This window comes from Haliaeetus leucocephalus, unplaced genomic scaffold (genome assembly GCF_000737465.1).
Source record: "Haliaeetus leucocephalus isolate CR32 unplaced genomic scaffold, Haliaeetus_leucocephalus-4.0 Scaffold906, whole genome shotgun sequence".
Classification (NCBI taxonomy): Eukaryota; Metazoa; Chordata; class Aves; order Accipitriformes; family Accipitridae; genus Haliaeetus; species Haliaeetus leucocephalus.
The window spans coordinates 4,607,073-4,627,424 of NW_010973342.1; the positions used below are offsets into that span (position 1 = coordinate 4,607,073).

Consider the following 20,352-nt stretch of genomic DNA (forward strand, 5'->3'; position numbering starts at 1 on the left):
CACTACACAACTGAAGGCTCCTTTCTATTCCTACATTCCTAGTGCGTACAATGCTATTTCCTTTGTGATCCTGCTTCCTGTTTCCAGTAAGAAACATAAAACTGATATTCCCTAGAGAAACTGAAATCCAACTGAACCTACCAAAGGTACCAGTCAGTGATACAGGGAGTCCGCTGTCCACAGCCAACTACATTAATAGTCTCATTGCTCACTAAAATCAATGAGAATTTTTCTATGGACTTAAGGCTGATCACTTTGTCTGATATGAAAACATTAGATATTCAAATTACTAATGAAGTAGCCTGAATTTTTTTTTTTTCCATACTGCAGAGAGTACACTGATCTAAGAGGAAAAAAACCCTATTTATTTACTACATAGTAGATGTGGTGGATAGTGTTTTAAGATATCATCTTAAAAGGATCCTGTCAGGGACATATGCATCATATGACCATGAAGACCACAGTTAAGTCTACAAAGGAAAAAGATTAATTAAATCACAAATCAGAACACTATGTCTGATTATTACAGTGACCATATTTCTTTATATGTTCACTACCATTGTCTACAGACACCACTTGGAGCCTTCTGAAAGGAAAGCTATCACCTTTCCCATTAAAGCTGGACAAAAAATGTTGGTAGCTGGTCATTCATTACAGATGGAATTTTACTGAAACCATTTTAACTGAAGACTTTTATTTATTTATTTGAAGTCGGCCTTTTGAGCTCTTCTAGTTTCTAGTAGAGTCTTACAAAGTCAAATTATGCTGGACCCTGCACCTGATAAAACATTAACACTGTTTTACACATTTTGGGAGAGGATGGGAACAGAAGGGAGGACACAGACTAAGGAGTAGCAAGCACCACAGTACTCTGATTCAGAAGTGCCAAATCACACAAGGCTCCCCTCTGATCTCACCGATAACTACCAGATTATGAATACCAAAGTATATCTGCTGTCTGCACAAAGGACACCTGAAGCATTCTGTGACGCTTTTCATGTTGTCTCCTCCTCTGAGGGCACTTAATCTTTGGAGAAGAACAGGTTGAGGCTGTATAAACTATCCTAACTGCACACAGCCCATTCTTTACTAACGTTCCTTATTGCAGCTTTTAAAGTAATTCATACATTATCATATGAAATAATTAGACAAAAACGCCTGCCTTACCAGATTATCAAGCATTCGCATAAGAGCTTCAAATTCCTGTTCGCCAATCTGCCATTTTGGATGGGATACAGTACCCTCACCTGCTGGAGACTCAGGGGAACGAGACTTGGCTTTATACTTTCCAGGATCTAAAAGCACTAAATTGTCAGGTCCACCTGCACTGGCCAGGGTACGTACCTTAAAAACAGTAAAGTCATCTTTAGGTTTCTTTTTGAGGGGGAAACAACCAAAAAAGCCCCCAAAATTGACATCAGAAAAAACAGAAGAGATCTACTTAATTTTAAAGGTAAATAAATTAACACACTTGTATAGAAGTTATCTTAAGGCTTTGGAAATACCTGTTTTAATAGGCAGCATATATCAAATCAATGGTTCCAATACAGTATTTCAATATTGCTGGTTAAACCAATGTTTTGGATGTCCTCGCATAATATAATGATTTCCAAATCAACATGTTAGTTTAGATCAAGAGTTTAACCAGTGAATTGCACAACTATTAATCTGTTTGAAGGTTAATAAAGCAGACTGTATTATTATATAACATACTAAAATTCTTACTTGAATCTCACAGGCAAGCACTAGATTATGAATATAGTAGAAAGCCTCCTCGACAGTCTCTCCAACTGATACTAAGCCATGGTTTCTGAGAATAAGGACCTAGAGAGACATTGCAAATAAAGTTAACAGCAGTAAGGCAAGTATTTTCTTGCTCTTGATTAAAGAGCATACCTCCCCCACCCCCCCACACATACTTTTCTTTAATTCTAGGTGTAAATACTGACCTTGCTTTTAGGCCCCAAATTTTTCTGAATAACCACCTTTTCTTCATCATCCACTAAAATACCATGGTAGTCATGATAAGCTACTTCCCCTAGAGAAAGTGCTTCAGGTGAAATTGGCAAGAGACCACACTTCATTGCAGAAACCTGAGAAATATTAAAACAACCAGCTTAATTTCTTGCAACAGAAAAAAAAGGAAAGGAAAAAAAGAAAGAAAATATAATAATAGAATCACAGAATAGTTTGGGTTGGAAGGGACCTTTAAAGGTCAGCTAGTCCACCCCCCCTGCCATGGGCAGCAACATCTTCAACTAGATCAGGCTGCTCAGAGCCCCGTCCAACCTGACCTTGAATGTTTCCAGGGATGGGGCATCTACCACCTCTCTGGGCAACATGTTCCACTGTTTCACCAACCTCATTGTGAATAATCTTATAATGATGAGAATTATAATAGAAAATATATTTTTATATGTATGTGTCTGTATAGGCACATACATAGTGGTCGTATACTCCATCCCTAAAGCTGCTATTTTTCACAACTTTTCGATTGGATACAGAAGTCACATTGATCTTGGGTCTGACTCAGTATGGCTGCTTTTATACAACACCAACACCAATATGAAAAGACTCAGGAAAAAAAAAAACAAAACAAAACACCAAAACCAAACATCAAAATCAGCTGCATCCTTCATTCCTTTTAATCCACTCAGTGATTCTCCCCCTCCCCGTCCCCCCCAAAAGAAGAAATCTAGTAATGAATTTTGACACAAGTAATTCCGCAATGTTGCGGGTAAAGTTAAGGAACATTTTTAAAGACTACTCTAGAATTCACCATTTTAGGAATCTGATCAATTATCCTTAAAATGGTTGTATCACTGCTGTTAATCAGTTAAAAAAACCCAAACAAACAGAATGTGAACTTTGAAATAGAGTTACCAGATGATTCTCAAAAAATTCCAAAGAGGTAAAACTCACTTGTAACCAGCTGTTCTAATGAGAGGCAATGGAAAAGTTTCAAATATTTAAGAAAACCTTGATATATTTGCTTTACAAAACCAACAAAATACGCTGTAGCTCTTATGACTCACTGTCAAAAGGTATGGTCTTTTGTGGTATAGGCCACACAAATATAAAATATGTATCTTCCAATTACAGAGCTCAATTTACTGTCTGACCACTCATGTAACAACCAAATAAGGAGGATATGATTGATTCAAACAGAATCACATATTTGAAGGCAGACTTAAAGGCTTTCTGCTCTTCAAAAAGAAAGCAAATCTGATTTAAGGGGGATCCACCTATTTTCCAGTTTGGGCAGGGGGGGAGAACAGGACAGACGACAAATGAAAAGCTGTGCTTACCGCTGCCCCTGCTGGTGTATGAATATGAACAATGCATTTAACATCAGGTCGAGCTGCGTAAATTGCAGAGTGCAAAGTAAAACCAGCTTGGTTTACTCCCAAATTAGTGCTTCCACGATCAACTACATCTCCCTGAATATTGATTTTAACCTGGGAATGAAAAGAATTAATTTCATAAATGAATCAAGACTGCCAAAAATCTGATTTAATTCAGCATCTACCACTGAAACTCTAAACCCATATTTCTTTCAGCATTTTATTTTAACAAGTGTCAAAATGTGCACAATAAGGCTGTAGGTAGGATAATGACCAGGGCCCTAGCTTGAGATTAAGCTAACTAAAAAGGACATCAGAAACCATTGGATATGACATGAGAAACTGCTGCATGTAACAGGTAACAGTGCAAGAAGCTAACAAAAGTTACAGACAGCACTGTGACAAATGGCTGCATTTCACAGAGAGTTACAGTGGAGTTATATAAGAAACTTGCAAACTTTACAGATACCTGAAGAGGAGTATTGGGACCTTTTGGGGAGTAGGTTCTTGAAAGGCCAGCACCTAGGTAACCATACCATTGATACTATGTAAGGCTGAGATTGCCCAGGTAATAATGTTATAATACCAAATTTGGATATGGACATAGCAAAACTGGAATAAAAGGGAAAAAGTAATTATGCATGGGTTGTTTATTTGGGAGACAACAAGATTGGAGAAAATGGAGTTTCAAAGCGGAGAAGGGAAGAACAAGCATGGGAGAAATGAAGAGAAAAGGGCGATGAAGGAGCAGTCGTGTAAGCAGGCTGCTGGTCAGCATGCTCATTTGGCTAAGCTATGTGCCTTATCACTGTAGTCTCTCTTATTAAATCCTGCTGCTAGCTATGTTCTGTGTGAACATGCTCTCCACCATATGTACATTTTGCTACTTTCATGCAACCTTAATTCTCAAGGTACTTACATTCCTGATATAGAGATAAAATCAGAACACCTTTCAAAAAGTGCAAAACACACAAAATACCCCCACAGCATGGCCCTTACCCTCTTCTAAAAATCTTGTAGTGGCAAGAAAGGGCAGGTCTCTGTTTTCTCCATTCCTTTTCCTATAGCTTTTTCAATTAAAATTTCATGGATGGTTAAGGTGGAGTTATGTAAGAAAGAGCCAACTTTACAGATAGCTGAGGGAGAGTATTGGGACCTTAAGGTGTCAAGTTTGAAATGTTACTACGCTGCACATACTTGCCTCACTTCTCTGCTAGAGGTTACTCACCTTACAGTAGCCAGGTAGAAAGAATAGTGTGCAAGTTTCTATTTTGTTTCAACACAAGAGAGTCAACCACATTAACTCAAGTTGCCTTCAGCAGCAGTGTCGACTAGACTGAAAATAAATGCTCACAAAATGCTTCCCACCAGCTAACAGTCAAGAGAGTTGTGTCTTCAGCTGCAACCATTAGATCCCTAAAACATAATCTATCTATACTCTCAGCTACTTACATCATTAAACGATGGTAACTAAATTAGGCACCTGACACCACGTCTTGAAATTGTAAGTGGTTTGCATCATTTATGTCTGAAACACATACTGTTTCCCTCAACAAGCCTGACTCAACAGCCAGCAGCTTTCTAGGGTGTGACGTATCTATCCAAATGACCTGGCTCCTCTTTACAACTAGACCAACTGGAGGACACCTGGTGGTGAACATGTGCAAAGAAATCGCTCTCAGAGATACCTCAGCTGTACCAAAAACAACCCTGTTGAATGAAACTATTCTAAACATGTAAGACAGAGTAAAATATTCCCTAGGATAGAATTTAAACAGTGACAGATATACAGAGCAGATTCAGCTATTCATATTTTACAGCTATGAAAAATAGCAATTGCTTACCAGACTAGATGCAGTAACTTCACTATAGAGGAGTCCAAAAGGTACAATGAGGAAGTGCTCCTGCTCAGAATTTACTCTGGCCTAAGGATAAAACAAGAGTAAAAGTTACTAAGAATATTTAAGTAAAGCATAAAGGCGGCCCAAAAACATGACAGTTACTTTCACCTCCTGAGTGTGGACAGGGCAAGTATGCCTACAACACATGCAATATGACTTTCATGTATGCTGTAACAGATAATCAACATACAGAACAGTTAATTAACTCGTGTTGAACAAAACCAGATGGCAGATACGTATCAGGGTCCTTCAGATTGGTGGAAGGTAATAAGTCCTTAGATCCTATGGTAATGACAACTCAACTACTGTGGATAAAAGGAATGATACTGAGAGAAATGGGAAAATAAAAAGTTACCATTTTTTTTAGAAGAATGAGTTTATACTGCAACTGTATTTCTATCCTAGTAAAACAGAAGGTATGAAATAGAAGTGTGTGAGAAAACACAAGAATTTGGCCCACAGATCTAAAACACCTTGATGCTGAGAAGGGTTTTATCACTGATGCTGGTGCCTGTGAGACATCTGTGAGCAGTACAGCATCCTTGGCAGGTTTTCTGCCAAGTATCTTGACCCTCACTTATGTTTTTGCTCTTTTGTCTAATTCACACAATCAGGAGTTTATAATACAAAAATAATTCTGACTTCAAACCATTCACATCTTGGGATGCATCTGTTAAAAGCCTGTACAACAAAAAATACAGGACAGCTAGGTATTTTAGGTGTCTTTCAATGGAGAATTAAAAGGCTTTAAATGTTCTACTAGACAGGCAAGACAACTCCCTATTTTGCTATGAGTCTACCCAGGTTTTGTGTTTGGGTTTTTTGATTTTTTTTTTTTTTATAAATAATTTAAAAATTTTATTTCTTTATTTATTTATGAATTCTGCATTTCCCTGAGATGCAGCTACTTTATGCTCCCTCATGTCTTCCACTACTTGTAACATTAAATACATGTGTGCTTTGATATAGTTCTACTGCAAGGAAAAAAAAATTTCTGAAATAAGTAGTTGATCAGTCATCCAAAAGCTTCTAGCACAAATCTGGCTTCATTTACAACCAGCTGGTAACATGCTATAGCACAAGAGCCTTGAACTGAACCAGTTAGTTGAAGTTAACCTGCACTTTTATGAATCACCAAAATAGTTCTCCATTACAAAAGTGTACACGATCTACAAAATCTTTCACTTATTTATGCAAACCCAAGAACAGGTATTAGTCAAAATGCCCCAAAAGCTAATAAGAAAGGTCAAATGTAAGATAAACAAGCAGCAAGACTCATAAACCGCCTTACTTTAGGATTAGATCCAACAGCTCGTGCCCTCAAAGCAAACCAAGACTTGGTGAATGATGTATACCTTCTGTAAATCTGTAATCTCAAATTCTGCCTAACCCTGGAGGCACCCAAGTTTACTCCACATTACTGTACTTGACATGAAAGCTCTTGACGCTCTGTAATTCTGCTTCTGTGTCAGGACTGCACCAGTCTGAACAATTCTACACACAGCAGCTGTCAGTGATTGATAAGGATCCAGAAAAGCAAAGACACTCCACCCAGCTCCTTGATATGCCCAGATTGGCATATACTCTCATATCCTCACAATTCCTTTCTCCTCTAACACACAGGCTTATGCCCCTCACAGTAGGCTGTTGTATATTTTCTCTTACTTAAGAAGTGCACTGGCAGCTTTTAACGTGAATGTAATCACCTAGTAATTAGAGCATCCACTCACAAAAAACTGAAAACCTGGAGTCAAACTCCAGCTCTGCATGAAGCAATAGGCATTCACCACATTCCAAAGGAGTGCCTTACTACCACACTACTACTTAATGTATGGGTATATGGAACAAAGACAAGACTACTTTGTAAATATAACAACCTTGTTCTAGATCAGCTTCTGAAGATAAATTATATCTACTAGTCACCTTTCAGAATGCTATTAACTGGAAGCATTTGTAAAAGACAGGTGAATTATGACTTGTGATTGCTGCTGACAAACCATTAACCAAGAGCTTTCCAGTACCACTTTGCCCTTCAAAACTGTCTAAAATACTTGCAGAATCTCATACTCTAAGTGCTTTGACTGTCTTCCACCCCAACTGGTATCACCATTATCTAACCTTCCTGTGCTTCCCCTGCCATCAAAAGAAACCAAACTTGAGGCATTCCACCCCAATCATGTGCCCTTGCCTTAACCAATTCCCTAGGCACGCCGCTCTTCATTACATTTATCTTTCTATCTAAATGCTTAAGCATTCCCAGGGCTGAACTTTACACTAAAAAGCCATCTACAAACCTACTTATCTAATAATCTTTTTATTGCATTAATGTCCCTTTTACAAAATCAATTCTCCTGTCACATATGAAAAATCATGGGCGGCACAGAGATGTTTACAAGAACCATAATGCTGGATATGTTCCCATACTAAAGGAACGAAACAACCTAACCAACATTGCCTTGATCCTATGCCTACTGATATCATTTATCATCTTCATCAGTTCACAAATAATATACCTTTAAATCTCAAAAAGCAGTAATAATAAAATTACCATATTTCATTCAGACTGCAACTAGAATAACTGAAAATACATAAAGGACAACCTCTACTATGTAGAAAAAAAACAATTCAGCTCTGTCAGGAAAACAATTGACTGGGTTGCACACCACAGCTGTGACTTTACTCATGAGACTCATGTTGATCATTCTTCTGGCATATAAAACCTCCTTGATTTGACCTCCATGTCATTATTTTTATGGATGCCAGCAATTACTCAGTCACAAGGAAAATTGTTGGCACGCTGCATTAAGCTAAGTAGTTCACTCATGTTCAGAAATCCTATGGCTTCTTTTTCAAAAAGATTGGTACCTTGAATTAAAAAATTCATCTGAATGACTAATTCGAAGATATTTTAGTACTTAGCAAGAAAACTAAGACATGAAATTGCAGAATAATACATACAATTATTTAAAGCATTTAAGATACTAAAAGACTGAGTCTTTCAGGAATCTTAATTTCATCATAAGAACTTTCATGTACACTCTCTTAAGACTCTATTCAGGCTATGGTAGCTGACATCCAAGCTGTTCCAGTTCTTATTCTTGAGATGCAATGACAAATCTCTTCACTGTTATACTGCTTTCAGAACCACTTTGCTCCTCTTCCACACAAAGAGAAAATGACAGATGAGGGAGGGAAGCAATCCTCTTGTATGTTAAAACAATTGGTTCAGTTATCCATTGATTCAATACTCACTGTTATATGATTGTAAATAAGCTGAGACCAGCCAAAGAGATCTGCTAATCTGTAGAAAGCTGCCAATTTACATCGTAACAACTTCTCCCCTTTTTCATAAGCAATGGAATCTGATCCTCTCAGATCATTCACGGGTGTCACCATGCCAAGACCTGAAAAGGAGAAGGGGTAAAAAAACACAAGGGGGGTTGTGTTCAACATCAGTTAAAACCTAACAACACGCACCACTATTATAGTCATTGTTCTTACTAGTTTATATCAACATATTAACCTAAGAAATGGATAACAAACTTTAATTACTGTAATGTCATAATTTATATTACACAAATACCATGACAGTCTTAGACAACATTATTTATCTTTGGTAGACTCAGCACTCGTTTCCTTCCTTAATATTCGTAAGTGCTAAGGTGACAGTGTGTCCCTTAGCAAAGTATTTTCTTTTCTCTCTCAAACTAATGATTATCTGTAAAATACAAATTCATTGTTAACAGAAAAATGTAACCCCAAATATTCCACTTTTTTGAGATACGCGATTTGGTATTCCTGAAAAGGAGGAATATAAAAAGATGCACACGGGTTCATTTAATTAGGAAAAATTAAGTACAAGCTAGAGAGAGGAGGATTACGGTAAATAATTACAAACACTGTAGTTCTAGTTAGTGTGATTAGAAATGTGGTTAAAAGTAACTGTGATAAAGCAGAACCAGGCCATGCTACAGTCTAAACTATAGATTTGTTTTGGAGCACAGGCAAGGATTTATATTATCTTAACACAAAACCTGTGTGTACATGCATTCAAACATTTTGGTTTTTGTTTTCCTTCTTCGTTTTGCTTGCTGATGTTTCTTATCTATAGCTTCACTCACAGGAGAAAGCTGCAAACAGTATTTCAATGGCAAAAATAATTAGTTTCTAAAGACCTTCGCTGTTACTAGACTACTAATGAACATTTCATCTTCCTGCAGACAATCCATGTGGTAAACACTAGTAATATTTAAATCTTTACATTTTTCACTAGTGCTGACTTACCAGGCTTATTTTTCAGTTAAGATACCTGGCCTGGTTTTGACTGGGATAGAGTTAATTGTCTTCCTAGTAGCTGGTATAGTGCTATGTTTTGGGTTCACTGTGAGAAGAATGTTGATAACACACTGATGTTTTTAGTTGTTACTAAGTAATGTTCAGACTAAGTCAAGGATTTTTCAGCTTCTGATGCCCAGCCAGCAAGAAGGCTGGAGGGGCACAAGAAGTTGGGAGGGGACACAGCCAGGACAGCTGACCCAAACTGCCCAAAGGGGTATTCCATACCATGCGACGTCATGCCCAGTATATAAACTGGGGGGAGTTGGCTAGGGAGGGGCGGATCACTGCTTGGGAACTAACTGGGCATCGGTCGGTGAGTGGTGAGCAACTGCACTGTGCATCACTTGTTTCGTATACTCCAATCCTTTTATTATTATTGTCATTTTATTATTGTTATTATCATTATTATTTTTTTCCTTTCTGTCCTATTAAACTGTTCTTATCTCAATCCTTGAGTTTTACTTTTTTTCCCCCCCAGTTCTCTCCCCCATCCCACTGGCTGGAGGGGAAGCAAGCGAGCAGCTGCGAGGTGCTTAGTTGCTGGCTGGGGCTAAACCACAACAATACCACACTTGAAATAGCTTTTGATTTAAATTATATACACGAATCACATTGCATATCACTGTGGCATTTAGAAACTAATCAATTCATTTTATGTTTGCCATGTTCCTGTGAGCAGAACAGTATAGCATTTGAACTTCACAGCACTTATTCACACAGTCTTCATTTTAAGCTTTAAAAAAAAAAAAATTCAACTATTATAAATTAAGGTGCACTCACTCATGTTTAATGCAGCCATTCCGCCTTGTGGTGCTGCAGGGTAGACATTTGGTACATTTGTTGTCATGAAATCCGCAATCTGCTGTAAAGCCAATAAACCTGTTGGGTTCTTCCCCTTCTTAAATTGTTCCTGGATCATAGATTCCAGTTCTTCACAAAAAGCCTAGCAACAGGACATTGCATACTGTAAAGCATGTTCAAATGAACGTCAACCTTTCACACACAGCTTCTTTTTAGCACTTAGATGGAAACATCCTATACCTCCTCTGAAAACCAGCTCAGGGCAGAATTACTGGGTGCACACTGTTACTTGAAAATGTTGCTCTCTCGAGCTCCAAGGATATGAGTCACTTACTTTTTTGTGAATGGAAATTCCAGCATTCTCTCCAAGTAACACCAAAACTCATTGAACCTACTAACATGGATTTCTGGAAGAAGGAGCAGTACGTACAATTGACTTGAACACAAAACATGAAAAGAAAAGTAGCAGAACCAGAAAAGAGAAGGAAAGTTGTAAGTGTGGCTTACAGGGAACTGAGAGCCAAGAAGGAATCCAGGAACACAGGAAGGAATAGCTATTAAATTTTTAAAGTATGTTTAAACAAGGGGTTGTTACTTTTCTCCTGGTTGTTTTTTTTTTTACTTTTTGTTTTGGTAATGGGGTTTTTTTGGCTTTAACTTTGAAAGGAAGAAAACAGTATTTTTTACTACTGTTAGTAGCTGGTGCTTTTGACAAGAACACTGGAATTTGTACTGAAAGAGAAGTATTCCAATCATTAAGTGAATCTAAATAAAATGGGTTGATTTCACGTGGAAAAACTGTAAATATACCAATACATCCCTATTTTTAATGAAGTTCTGTCATGAAATGTTTTGTATCTAAAGTCAACCATCAGTTATTACAAAAGGAAAAAAATGTTATGAGATAAATGTTGTTTTGTGTACTCTCTCCCTGAGGGAAATATCTTTAATATTAAATGTCAATCATTCATAGTTTATTATTGTGCAGCATTCAGAAAGAGATATATAAAAATATTTCACGTCAGAATCATGTATGAAAATTAAGCACAGGACAGACCTGCCTTGTATAAGCTCCTCTTTGAAGTGTTACTTAATTTATATGTTTAAATGAATAACTGAAAATATGAAACAAGTGAAAAAATGTCTGACCCAGACTAGATGGAAAATATGAAAAAAAATTTATGATTACACAGAGAATTCTGAAAGCAAGACTGAGGAGCTGCTTCATGAGTAGACAATAAAAATTCAACCAGATAATGTGAGGAAAAATTAGGCTACAATTAGAATACTTCAGAAGAAAGGCCAACCAGAAGAAAGATCAAATGGATCTAGGATACCACAAAATTCTCCAATTCCATAGGGATATTAAAAATAGAGATAATAAATTTATCACTTTAAAGGTGGAGCATTTTCTTTTCTTACTGGGCTTTGAAGAATCATGGAGACTCTCTTCTTCTGTTCCATCATGTTAAAATCCTGGCGAAGGTCAGGTGCCATATTCCTCTCTCTCAAATAATCTGGATTATTTTCATCAACTCGATCAAAATACCTCTCTTTATGAGGGGCTGTTGTTGGAGGTGGTGAAGTCACCACCCCCACACCAGAATCACCATTCATAGCACAGTTTTAAGGAACCTACAAAGAGGGGACAGAGAAGAGGAATAAATAAATCAAGCAAGGAAATAATTAAGAACTTTGTACATGTTTCTTGTTTCAGAGTAACAGGTAAAATCCACCTAAAATTAGCATGGCTTCCCAAACACAGAAACCATGTTTGTGAAATTGGATAGCAATATTCTAGAGGAGAAAGAAAGATTTTAAAATACATGATTAGAAAAGTAGGTTAACATATATGAAAAGTCAAATATGCTACATACGTACATGCTACACAAAACTAATAAAAGAGTTCCCATTTAAAGTACCTCCAGTTCTTTAAGCTGTCTACACAGCTTGATTTTCGGAAGCACCAGAGTCCTTCAAACCTTCTCACAGACAATGACAGAGAAGTTCAAGACACATGAGGTCTAAACTCCTTGGTTTTGTTTTTTGGTTTTTTTTTACTTAAAGTTTAAGCAGACACAATGAAAACAATATTGCATAAATCAGAATTTAAATCATTACGGAAAATAAGACATTACACATGTTCATTAATATGAAGAATCAACCCCACCAAAACATGCTCAGATTACTAACATGTTTCTGGAGACAAACACAGAAATACTGACTCTGCAACCTGAGGCGTACTCTTCACAAATGTATTTATTTTAGGTTCATTCAATGGCATGCACATCACTAGATTAGCATGTGGTTTTTGGAATCTGGAAAGCACACACACTAAGACAACCCCCACCCACTGGCTAGGGTTCATTTCAGTTTTACATGTTGTAATCAGCAATTGCATGTATCTACTAGAAAGGCTGAAAACCCCGCTGGCATTGCTCATACACACATCCTTTCACTCAGAAGAATCCCTTTGCGTAACATGACCCTAGTTTTTTGGGCACATTATTATAACCTTCATTCCAAAACCCTTTTTAGAAGATTTTTTGAAGCCTTCTACTGACAAGCAACCAGTTCAATAAAGCCACCCTTGCAACACCTGGAGACTTAAACTTCTGAATCCTGATCATCTGACATATCAAATTAAAATAAAGCTCTTTCAGAAAAGATTTTTTTTTTTGCATATTGTACACGATTAAACAAAATGGCACCGACACAAACTGTATTTCACTGAACTGTAATAAGAATATTTAACTCTGAATGGCTTGCTAGTTCAGCAAACTGCAATTATTTACATTATACACCAAATATGCAAGGTTGAAATTCCTTGCCATCATGACATTTAGCAACTTTACTAAGAAAATGAGCCAAGAAAAGCTAGCAGGTCTTTTCCTGGAGGTGGAAGAACAGATAAAGAGAATAAAGTAGCAGAATCTGGCTCCCTGTCCCAGTACGGTGAAAAAGACTAATTTCAATAATGCTGATTTGGATTCGGGGTTCACACAGCAAGGAGAACACTGATTTAAACAGTCAATTTCATTACGCATCTTTAGTTTTGCAAGGATTAGTACCATTAAAATCTGCTGATATTATCAAGTCATTGCAATTCTTCTTGCTATGCAGTAGGAAAGATTGTACATATCTTTATTTAAGTAATGATTAATCTACATGTCATAACTAGTAAATTTTGATATATGTCTCTATTCTTTTACTATTTTTAGATTTTTCTTAGTGACTCGTCTTAAACTGTACTTGCTTGCGGATTTTAATTTGATTAGGAATTTGCTTGCATATTTATTAGCTAAAACCACCTCAGATGTAGATGCACACAGAAAAGGCAAGTTTACATAAATTATTTTGAAATGCAGATTATGTTAAAATCATTGTGGTGAAAAAAATTATCTACTTCAAAATTTCAGAATTAGCAGATCTCATCCTCTTTAATTCTTATATTAGAAAACAAGTTTCAAAACTCAACTGGTTTCTTATTTCAGAATGAACAAATCACTGAACTGAGACAGTTGAACACAATGAGCAAAAGAAAAAAGTATTTTCCTTGACTCTGCAGAACAGGATACTACTATCAAAATCTATGTTGGCACTTAAGACACTCGAGTTTTAGATGCTCAGTGATTTCCACCCACGGAGTTGCTAAATAAACACACACAGACACCTCCGCACTGTTTAAAGTATTTCATTTTAAACCAATCAGTTTAGGCTTTAAAAGTCATGGTCGGATTTTTTTTTTTTTCTTTAAAGTAAGCACATACACACATCTTTATTATTATAACTTCTTTTAATTACTACCTTGCCTCCGCCCAGGAAGAAATATAGGGTATAGCGAGAAAAAATAATGCTTTTATCTGCATGGAAAACCTTTTAAGGTGTTAGACCTAGAAAGTTTTAAGCAAGTGATGTTATAGCAAAGGAGCCACCTCTCCTTTGGCAGCTTCAGATCCCTCTAAGCTCCCTTCCTCCTCACAACCTCCAGCCTGCACCATCTGCCATTTCACACCTCAACAATGCTTTTGAAGGCCCGCTACCACTTTCCACAACCCCTCTTCTGAGCTCTATCAGCTAGCCTAATGCCTCCGCATCCAGCTTTTTGTTGAAAAATGACAGTTTGCAGATCCAAACATATGGCTTACTCTCTTACAGTAATAGCTCACTTGGCCCAATCTAAGTCTGAATTTCACCACCCTCTGCTTACCGCAAGGAATCAGGGAGTTTAGAAACAGTGCACGGGCAAGTCCACAAATAAAGACAAACTGAACCACTCAAGTAGCTCAGAATTTATACTGCATTCTGTTGAGTTGTAGCCCCAAAAGTGTATTTACTTTAAAGCAAAGCATGGGAAAACAATCAAGTCTGAGCTTACTGCCACCGCCACCAGCAGAGAACAAATGGCCTACTCCTGCCTGATGAAGCATTCAATTTCCAGAATATACTTAAGTGTAATGTTGTATCTTGTGCATATGTGTATGTGCAGTCTTATTTAAAGAAGAGTGTACACACATCTGCAAACATGATTTTGAGTTTAATTATTCACACTAATTCCTCTTACTTTCAGAGTACCAAAAGCTATTTCCAAATGAATTACATACCTAATTACTTCTCTTCACTGTTTCTTACTCACACTGGAAAGAAGCTGGTCCCTAACAGCCTGCACAGGCAACATTAAAATGGAATCACAATGTCTTGCCAAAGTTGTATTACTCCTTCACTCAGGTATAAGATGGCATTCAAGAAGGTCCTGGGAAGCTATTACTGCTTCACCACTATGCAGTGGCAATAATTTAATAGGGAATTCAGTGTTTAAAATTAAGTGATCATTTGATACCTAAGGTTAAATATCAGTTTCATAGCTCTGTTTTGTAGATACCCAAAATTAATGGCATCTCACCCCCAAGGTCTAGTAATTAACTGTTTCAACATAACTGTAATAGTAATTGTTTACTTTAATGGCTGTCAGCTACTGATGATAAAGGTATTGATTTTTGAATTAGAAACAGATGTGTTTAACAACACTTTGCACAAGCCATTGAGATTTATTTATGAGTTTCCTCGGAAGACCCTTTGGGAGTAAGGCGTGATGTACTCTCCAGAAAGAGCTTCAGCAATATGTATACCAATAAATAAATAAAAGGAATCTGAACAGTTAAGCTGAATACACACTGGGGAACGGCCAATGGTTCTATAAACTGGAAAGTCACACTGAAAATCACATCAGGCTGCCCAACGAGTGAAAAAAAAAATTAAGACCATCTTCACACCCACAACTCTTCAGTACAGACAGTTCCTTTCCAATGTAGTGTACTACAGCGCCCAAGTAAGATAAGCTGTAATGTCAAAGGACTTTTTCCCATGATAAGTGTTTTTATGCAAGAGCCTGTTCTAACACAACTGTATCAGAAAAAGCCACACCCTTAACTGAAAAAGCTGTGGCTGGAAAATATAAGTCCATAAAAAGCCCTTCTCTTGGAAGCAGCTATTTTCAAATATAAAAAGACAGTCAGAGGGAACAGCATCTATTACTGGGGGGGGATGGGGGACAACCCCCAAATCATAAAATCCAAATCACACCTTATAGTGTGACGCAATTAGATCCATTCTTCTAATACATATGTATGTATAAACACTAGAAATTTCAATAAGCCACCACATCAAATGACAGCTACCAAGCCAACTCACAGCATATTGTATTTATCACAGGGCATGCACATGTGTATGCAAGTACTATAAACAGATTGTTCATGAAATAAAACTGGTTTCTTGACAAAAAAATTATAAAATGTATAGCACATTTACAGGTACTGAGCATGTTTACAAAAAGCGTTCTGAAATTAGTATTAATATTTTGGGTTACTTTTCTCTCTGAAAATCCCCTTCTTCCCCATCCTCTCCTAACCCAAGCTAATTCCATCACAGGATTCACCTAAGAGGAAGTGGTGCTACAAAGTTTAGTTTAAACAAAAGAAGAAACTTTCAGAACAGGAATGCCATAGAATCATTCACATTAACATCCAGAAAGAATCAAAATCTCAATTTTTAAACAGCTTATGTTCTCAGCACTCAGTCTGAGATGATGCACATATAGTTAAATAAACTTAAACAGGTAAGACAGTGAATAACACCCAGTAAGAATCTACAATAATTTAAGGGTGCATTAAAAAAAAAAAAAACAACCCTTAAATCTAAAAACTATATAGAATAATTTAAAAAAAACAACATTGGATTAGGGCTGGGATCTCACTGTAGTAAATAAACACATTTAAAACTTTAATATTAAACTCATTTCAATACCTGAAAGTTGGCACAGATCTAAGTACTTATGCTTCTGGTAGTTTATAGGTTCAGTGTTTCTCACCTGAATCATCTCATTAATATTATGGGAACCTTGAGAAGATTTAAAATGTCCCACAATATGTACACTAGCAGGGACCAGCTAACTACATTTCTTGGAAGAAATTATTTTTGCAATCACTTAAAGGTTCATTTTGTTTTGTAGTAACTTGTAATGGGTTTTTTGCTCCTCCACACCCAGAGGAACTTGTTTTTACTAAGGCTGCAGTCGATGGAATTTGACCTAATCTAAAGGCTCACTGCCACCAAAGGACTGAGCATACCTCTTCACACTAATGCAGCTTTTAAGTCTGCTGAGGCCCGTTCAGAATAAAAATACACTCCAAGAAGCAGGAAGGAGGTTGTGACAAGAAGACAAGGGAACCTAAAAGACTTCTAAAAAATGTAAAATACACTGTCAACTCACAAGACAGTGCATGCAAAAAAACCTCCTACAGTTTTGATTGGCCTTTTTTAAGTTTAGGAGAGTTATGTGATCAAGACCTTACAAAATCAAGGCATTTCGGAGAAGAAAAAAAATGAAAAAAACTGCCCTCTTCCTGGTGGCTTACAATTTCTCTGTACAAAGTAACATGCAAGCAAAACATCTGTATGGGACCTTGTGTCAAATTTGCAAAGTAAATGAGCAGCACACTTGTCAACTATCAATACTATCCCAGACACCAGCAACAAAGATCGAGGGTAACCATTTCCAGAACTTATAGCTTCTGAGCTCTATTTTTAAAACAACATAGTAATTTGCTTTGTATCCAATTTTTTTTCTGACAGTTCTTTCAACAAGTTATCTTCTCTCAAACCAGAAATATGCCACTAAGTCTAACAGGGGTGAAAACAGATTTGACAAGAAGTTACTGGGGAAGGGACAAGGGGGTAGCAAAACAAATTAAAGTAACATGTTTTCTTTACTGTTGTGCAATCAGCAGTCTTTGAAGACTAAAAGTTACCTAAAGGCTCATGTAAGTGACAGGTCAGGCAGTGTGCTGGCAGGAGGAGGGAAAGGAGCTCTATTTTGGTTGCAAACAGAAAAGGACAGGGAAAGAACAGAGAAAAGACAGAGTAATTTCATGGCCCAGGAAAGAGACTTAGGGGACTGTGGAAAGCTACAGAGCTGAAATTACTGCACAGGGAAGTCAAGAGGTGACAGAAGGGAGAAATAGGAAGGGAAGGGCTGAGCAGCACTGGCGTGGTGCAGCAGTGTGGGCAGCAAAAAAAACCAAGAGGTAACTGAGCCATTGCAAACAGTCTAAGTTCATGTGAAAACTGAGTTGGTGGGGAGATGGCAAGGAATCAGAACATCCGTCTACAGAAAATAAGGTTTCATTATCACTTGCATTTTCTGCAAAAAAACTGTTCATAAATTTGCAGTGTTACCAATTCACTCAATATTCTGGTACTTTCTGTATTTTTTTCAATTTTCCTTTACTTTAGAATAACATTGGCCAAACTTGCTCCATTAAAAAAAAAAAAAAAAAATCAATATAACTTTGTAATAGGGAAATTACTTACGATTTACCCTACAATCTCCATCATTATCAGTGAGAACATTTTGGCACCAATGAGACTGGATTTGTTCTTGCCATTTCAAATGTTTCCTACTGAACTTTTAAAAAAGGAAAAGCTGGCACTATCTTAGGAAGTCTAAGAACAAAGAAAGTAAATCATGACTGTACTACTTACCAGACAACATGCTTAACATCATGAACAAATATATTCTTTTTTAGCAAATGTTCCTAGCTCATGCATCTTCAGAATTTCCCCTGCTCTTTGTTTTCAAACAGGAAGAGACTATTTCATGAACAAGAACAGTTATTTATCTTGTACTGAATGCAGGCACCATCATCTTGCTTATTAACAGAGATGCTGCAAGTTAAATACTGGACTCTAAAAATTTAGAGAAATCCAACAGTAAGTTATCTGACCAAAAGTATTGCATTTTATATCTGTAATATCATGCCTTACTATCTATGACAGTAGTTCAAGAAACAAACTCTTTTAGACAACAAGGAAAAGAAAAGAAAAAATAGATCAAGTCCCAGAAACTTACTTGAAATGCACCTACTCTGTAAGCAACTCTTTCTCCTTTTCACCTTCTCTGAAACACTGAAATCAGAGGCGTAGCACAGTGGGCTGTAACTGATCACAAGGTTACATAAAGAACTGGCAAAAATTTATTTGGGTAAACTTGAGACCTCAAACCATAGAAAAGGGTAAACATTTATATACATTTTTAAGACACGGTATTACTTGTGTATAGAAGCTCATCAACATTTCTTATTATTTCCAATATTTACACTAAAAAAAACCCCTCTTAAAATTTAAGAGATTCTTTGTTAAGAACATAATAGGGCTAGAAATCTGCTTCAAATTAGACCTAAATTTCCAAATATTTATGAAGGGCAAGAATCTATGTAACAGAATTGTCAAAATAGCAGTTGCTACAGGCCTTTTACCATATAAAATATCAAATTGCTTTCCGATTGACAAAAATGTTATAATTTTCTTTGTTTAAAGAACCAATGATCACCAAAAAAATGTTTCATTAAGACCATATACTTATAATATTAAGTCCTTCCTTAATTGGCATCCTCTGACTGTACAGAAAAATTAAAGATCCTGCATTTAGAACAGGAAGCATAATCTACAGTAAATCAGAAGGAAAAAAAAAAAGAAAAAAGAAAAAACACAATTAACCCCTCTCCCCCCCCAACATCTTGGAAATTATGTTACTTAAGAAACAAAACATCAAAACCTACTAATAAACAAGTTTTCTAGGCTGCTGTGTTAAGAGAGCATTTAAGGAGCCACAGGTAAAGCACAGCAATAACTATGTAAGGTTGTAAAACAATGTAATTGTTGTCTAGCTTTACCAAAGCCAAATGAAGCAGGTGACTGGGAAAAGCCAGTGCAGATTCACCAGAGGCAAATCATGCCAGACTAACCTGATAACCTACAACAAAATAACATTTCCTGTCAACATCGGGAGAGCAATGGATATTGTTTACCTGGATGTCAGCAAAGCTTCTGATACCTTCCCACAGCCTTCTGCTGGACAAACTGCCAAGATACAGATTGGATGGGTGGTCTGCAAGATGGGCAGGAAGCTGGCTCACAGTCCGCACTCAGAGGCTACTGATCAATGGTTTTTACTCAGGCTGGCAGCCTGTCACAAGTGGGGAACTCCCCAGGGATCGACAGTGGGACCCACACTCTTCAACACCATCATAAACGATCCGGACGATGGGATTGAGAGCACCATCACCAAGTTTGCTGATGACACCACACTGGGTGGTGAGGTGGATGCATCAGAAGGGAAAGCCACCTTACAGACAGACTAGGACAGGCTGGAAGAGTGAGCTAGCAAGAACAGTATGGAGTTTAACAGAGACAAGGGCAAGGTCCTGCGGCTGGGACGACCCAACCAAAGAGCCTGGTACAGGCTGGGGAGCAGCCTTGCTGAAAGGGACCCAAGGGTCCTGGCGGACAACAAGCTGAACAGGAGTCAGCAGTGCACCGCTGCAGCCGTGAAGGCAAGTCGGATCCAGGGTTGCATCTGCAGGGACATTACTAGCACAGATAAGAGATGTGATCATGCCAATCTACCAAGC

The 20,352-nt window shown here is 37.3% G+C and overlaps 1 protein-coding gene across 7 annotated transcripts in view; it reads right to left on the bottom strand.

The window, feature by feature from the left end:
• The window catches only part of ADD1 (adducin 1 (alpha)), a 46,843-nt gene that overhangs the window by 22,571 nt on the left and 3,920 nt on the right, over positions 1-20,352 (bottom strand). For all 7 annotated transcript variants that reach the window (XM_010583524.1, XM_010583525.1, XM_010583526.1 and 4 more), the window contains exons 2-9: positions 11,807-12,021; positions 10,364-10,526; positions 8,498-8,649; positions 5,189-5,269; positions 3,309-3,458; positions 1,950-2,093; positions 1,726-1,824; positions 1,168-1,344 (exon numbers count right to left, since the gene is read on the bottom strand). In XM_010583524.1, coding sequence (XP_010581826.1) covers positions 1,168-1,344; positions 1,726-1,824; positions 1,950-2,093; positions 3,309-3,458; positions 5,189-5,269; positions 8,498-8,649; positions 10,364-10,526; positions 11,807-12,001 — 1,161 coding nt within the window. In that variant the 5' untranslated portion in view covers positions 12,002-12,021. The remainder of the gene's footprint in view (positions 1-1,167; positions 1,345-1,725; positions 1,825-1,949; positions 2,094-3,308; positions 3,459-5,188; positions 5,270-8,497; positions 8,650-10,363; positions 10,527-11,806; positions 12,022-20,352) is intronic.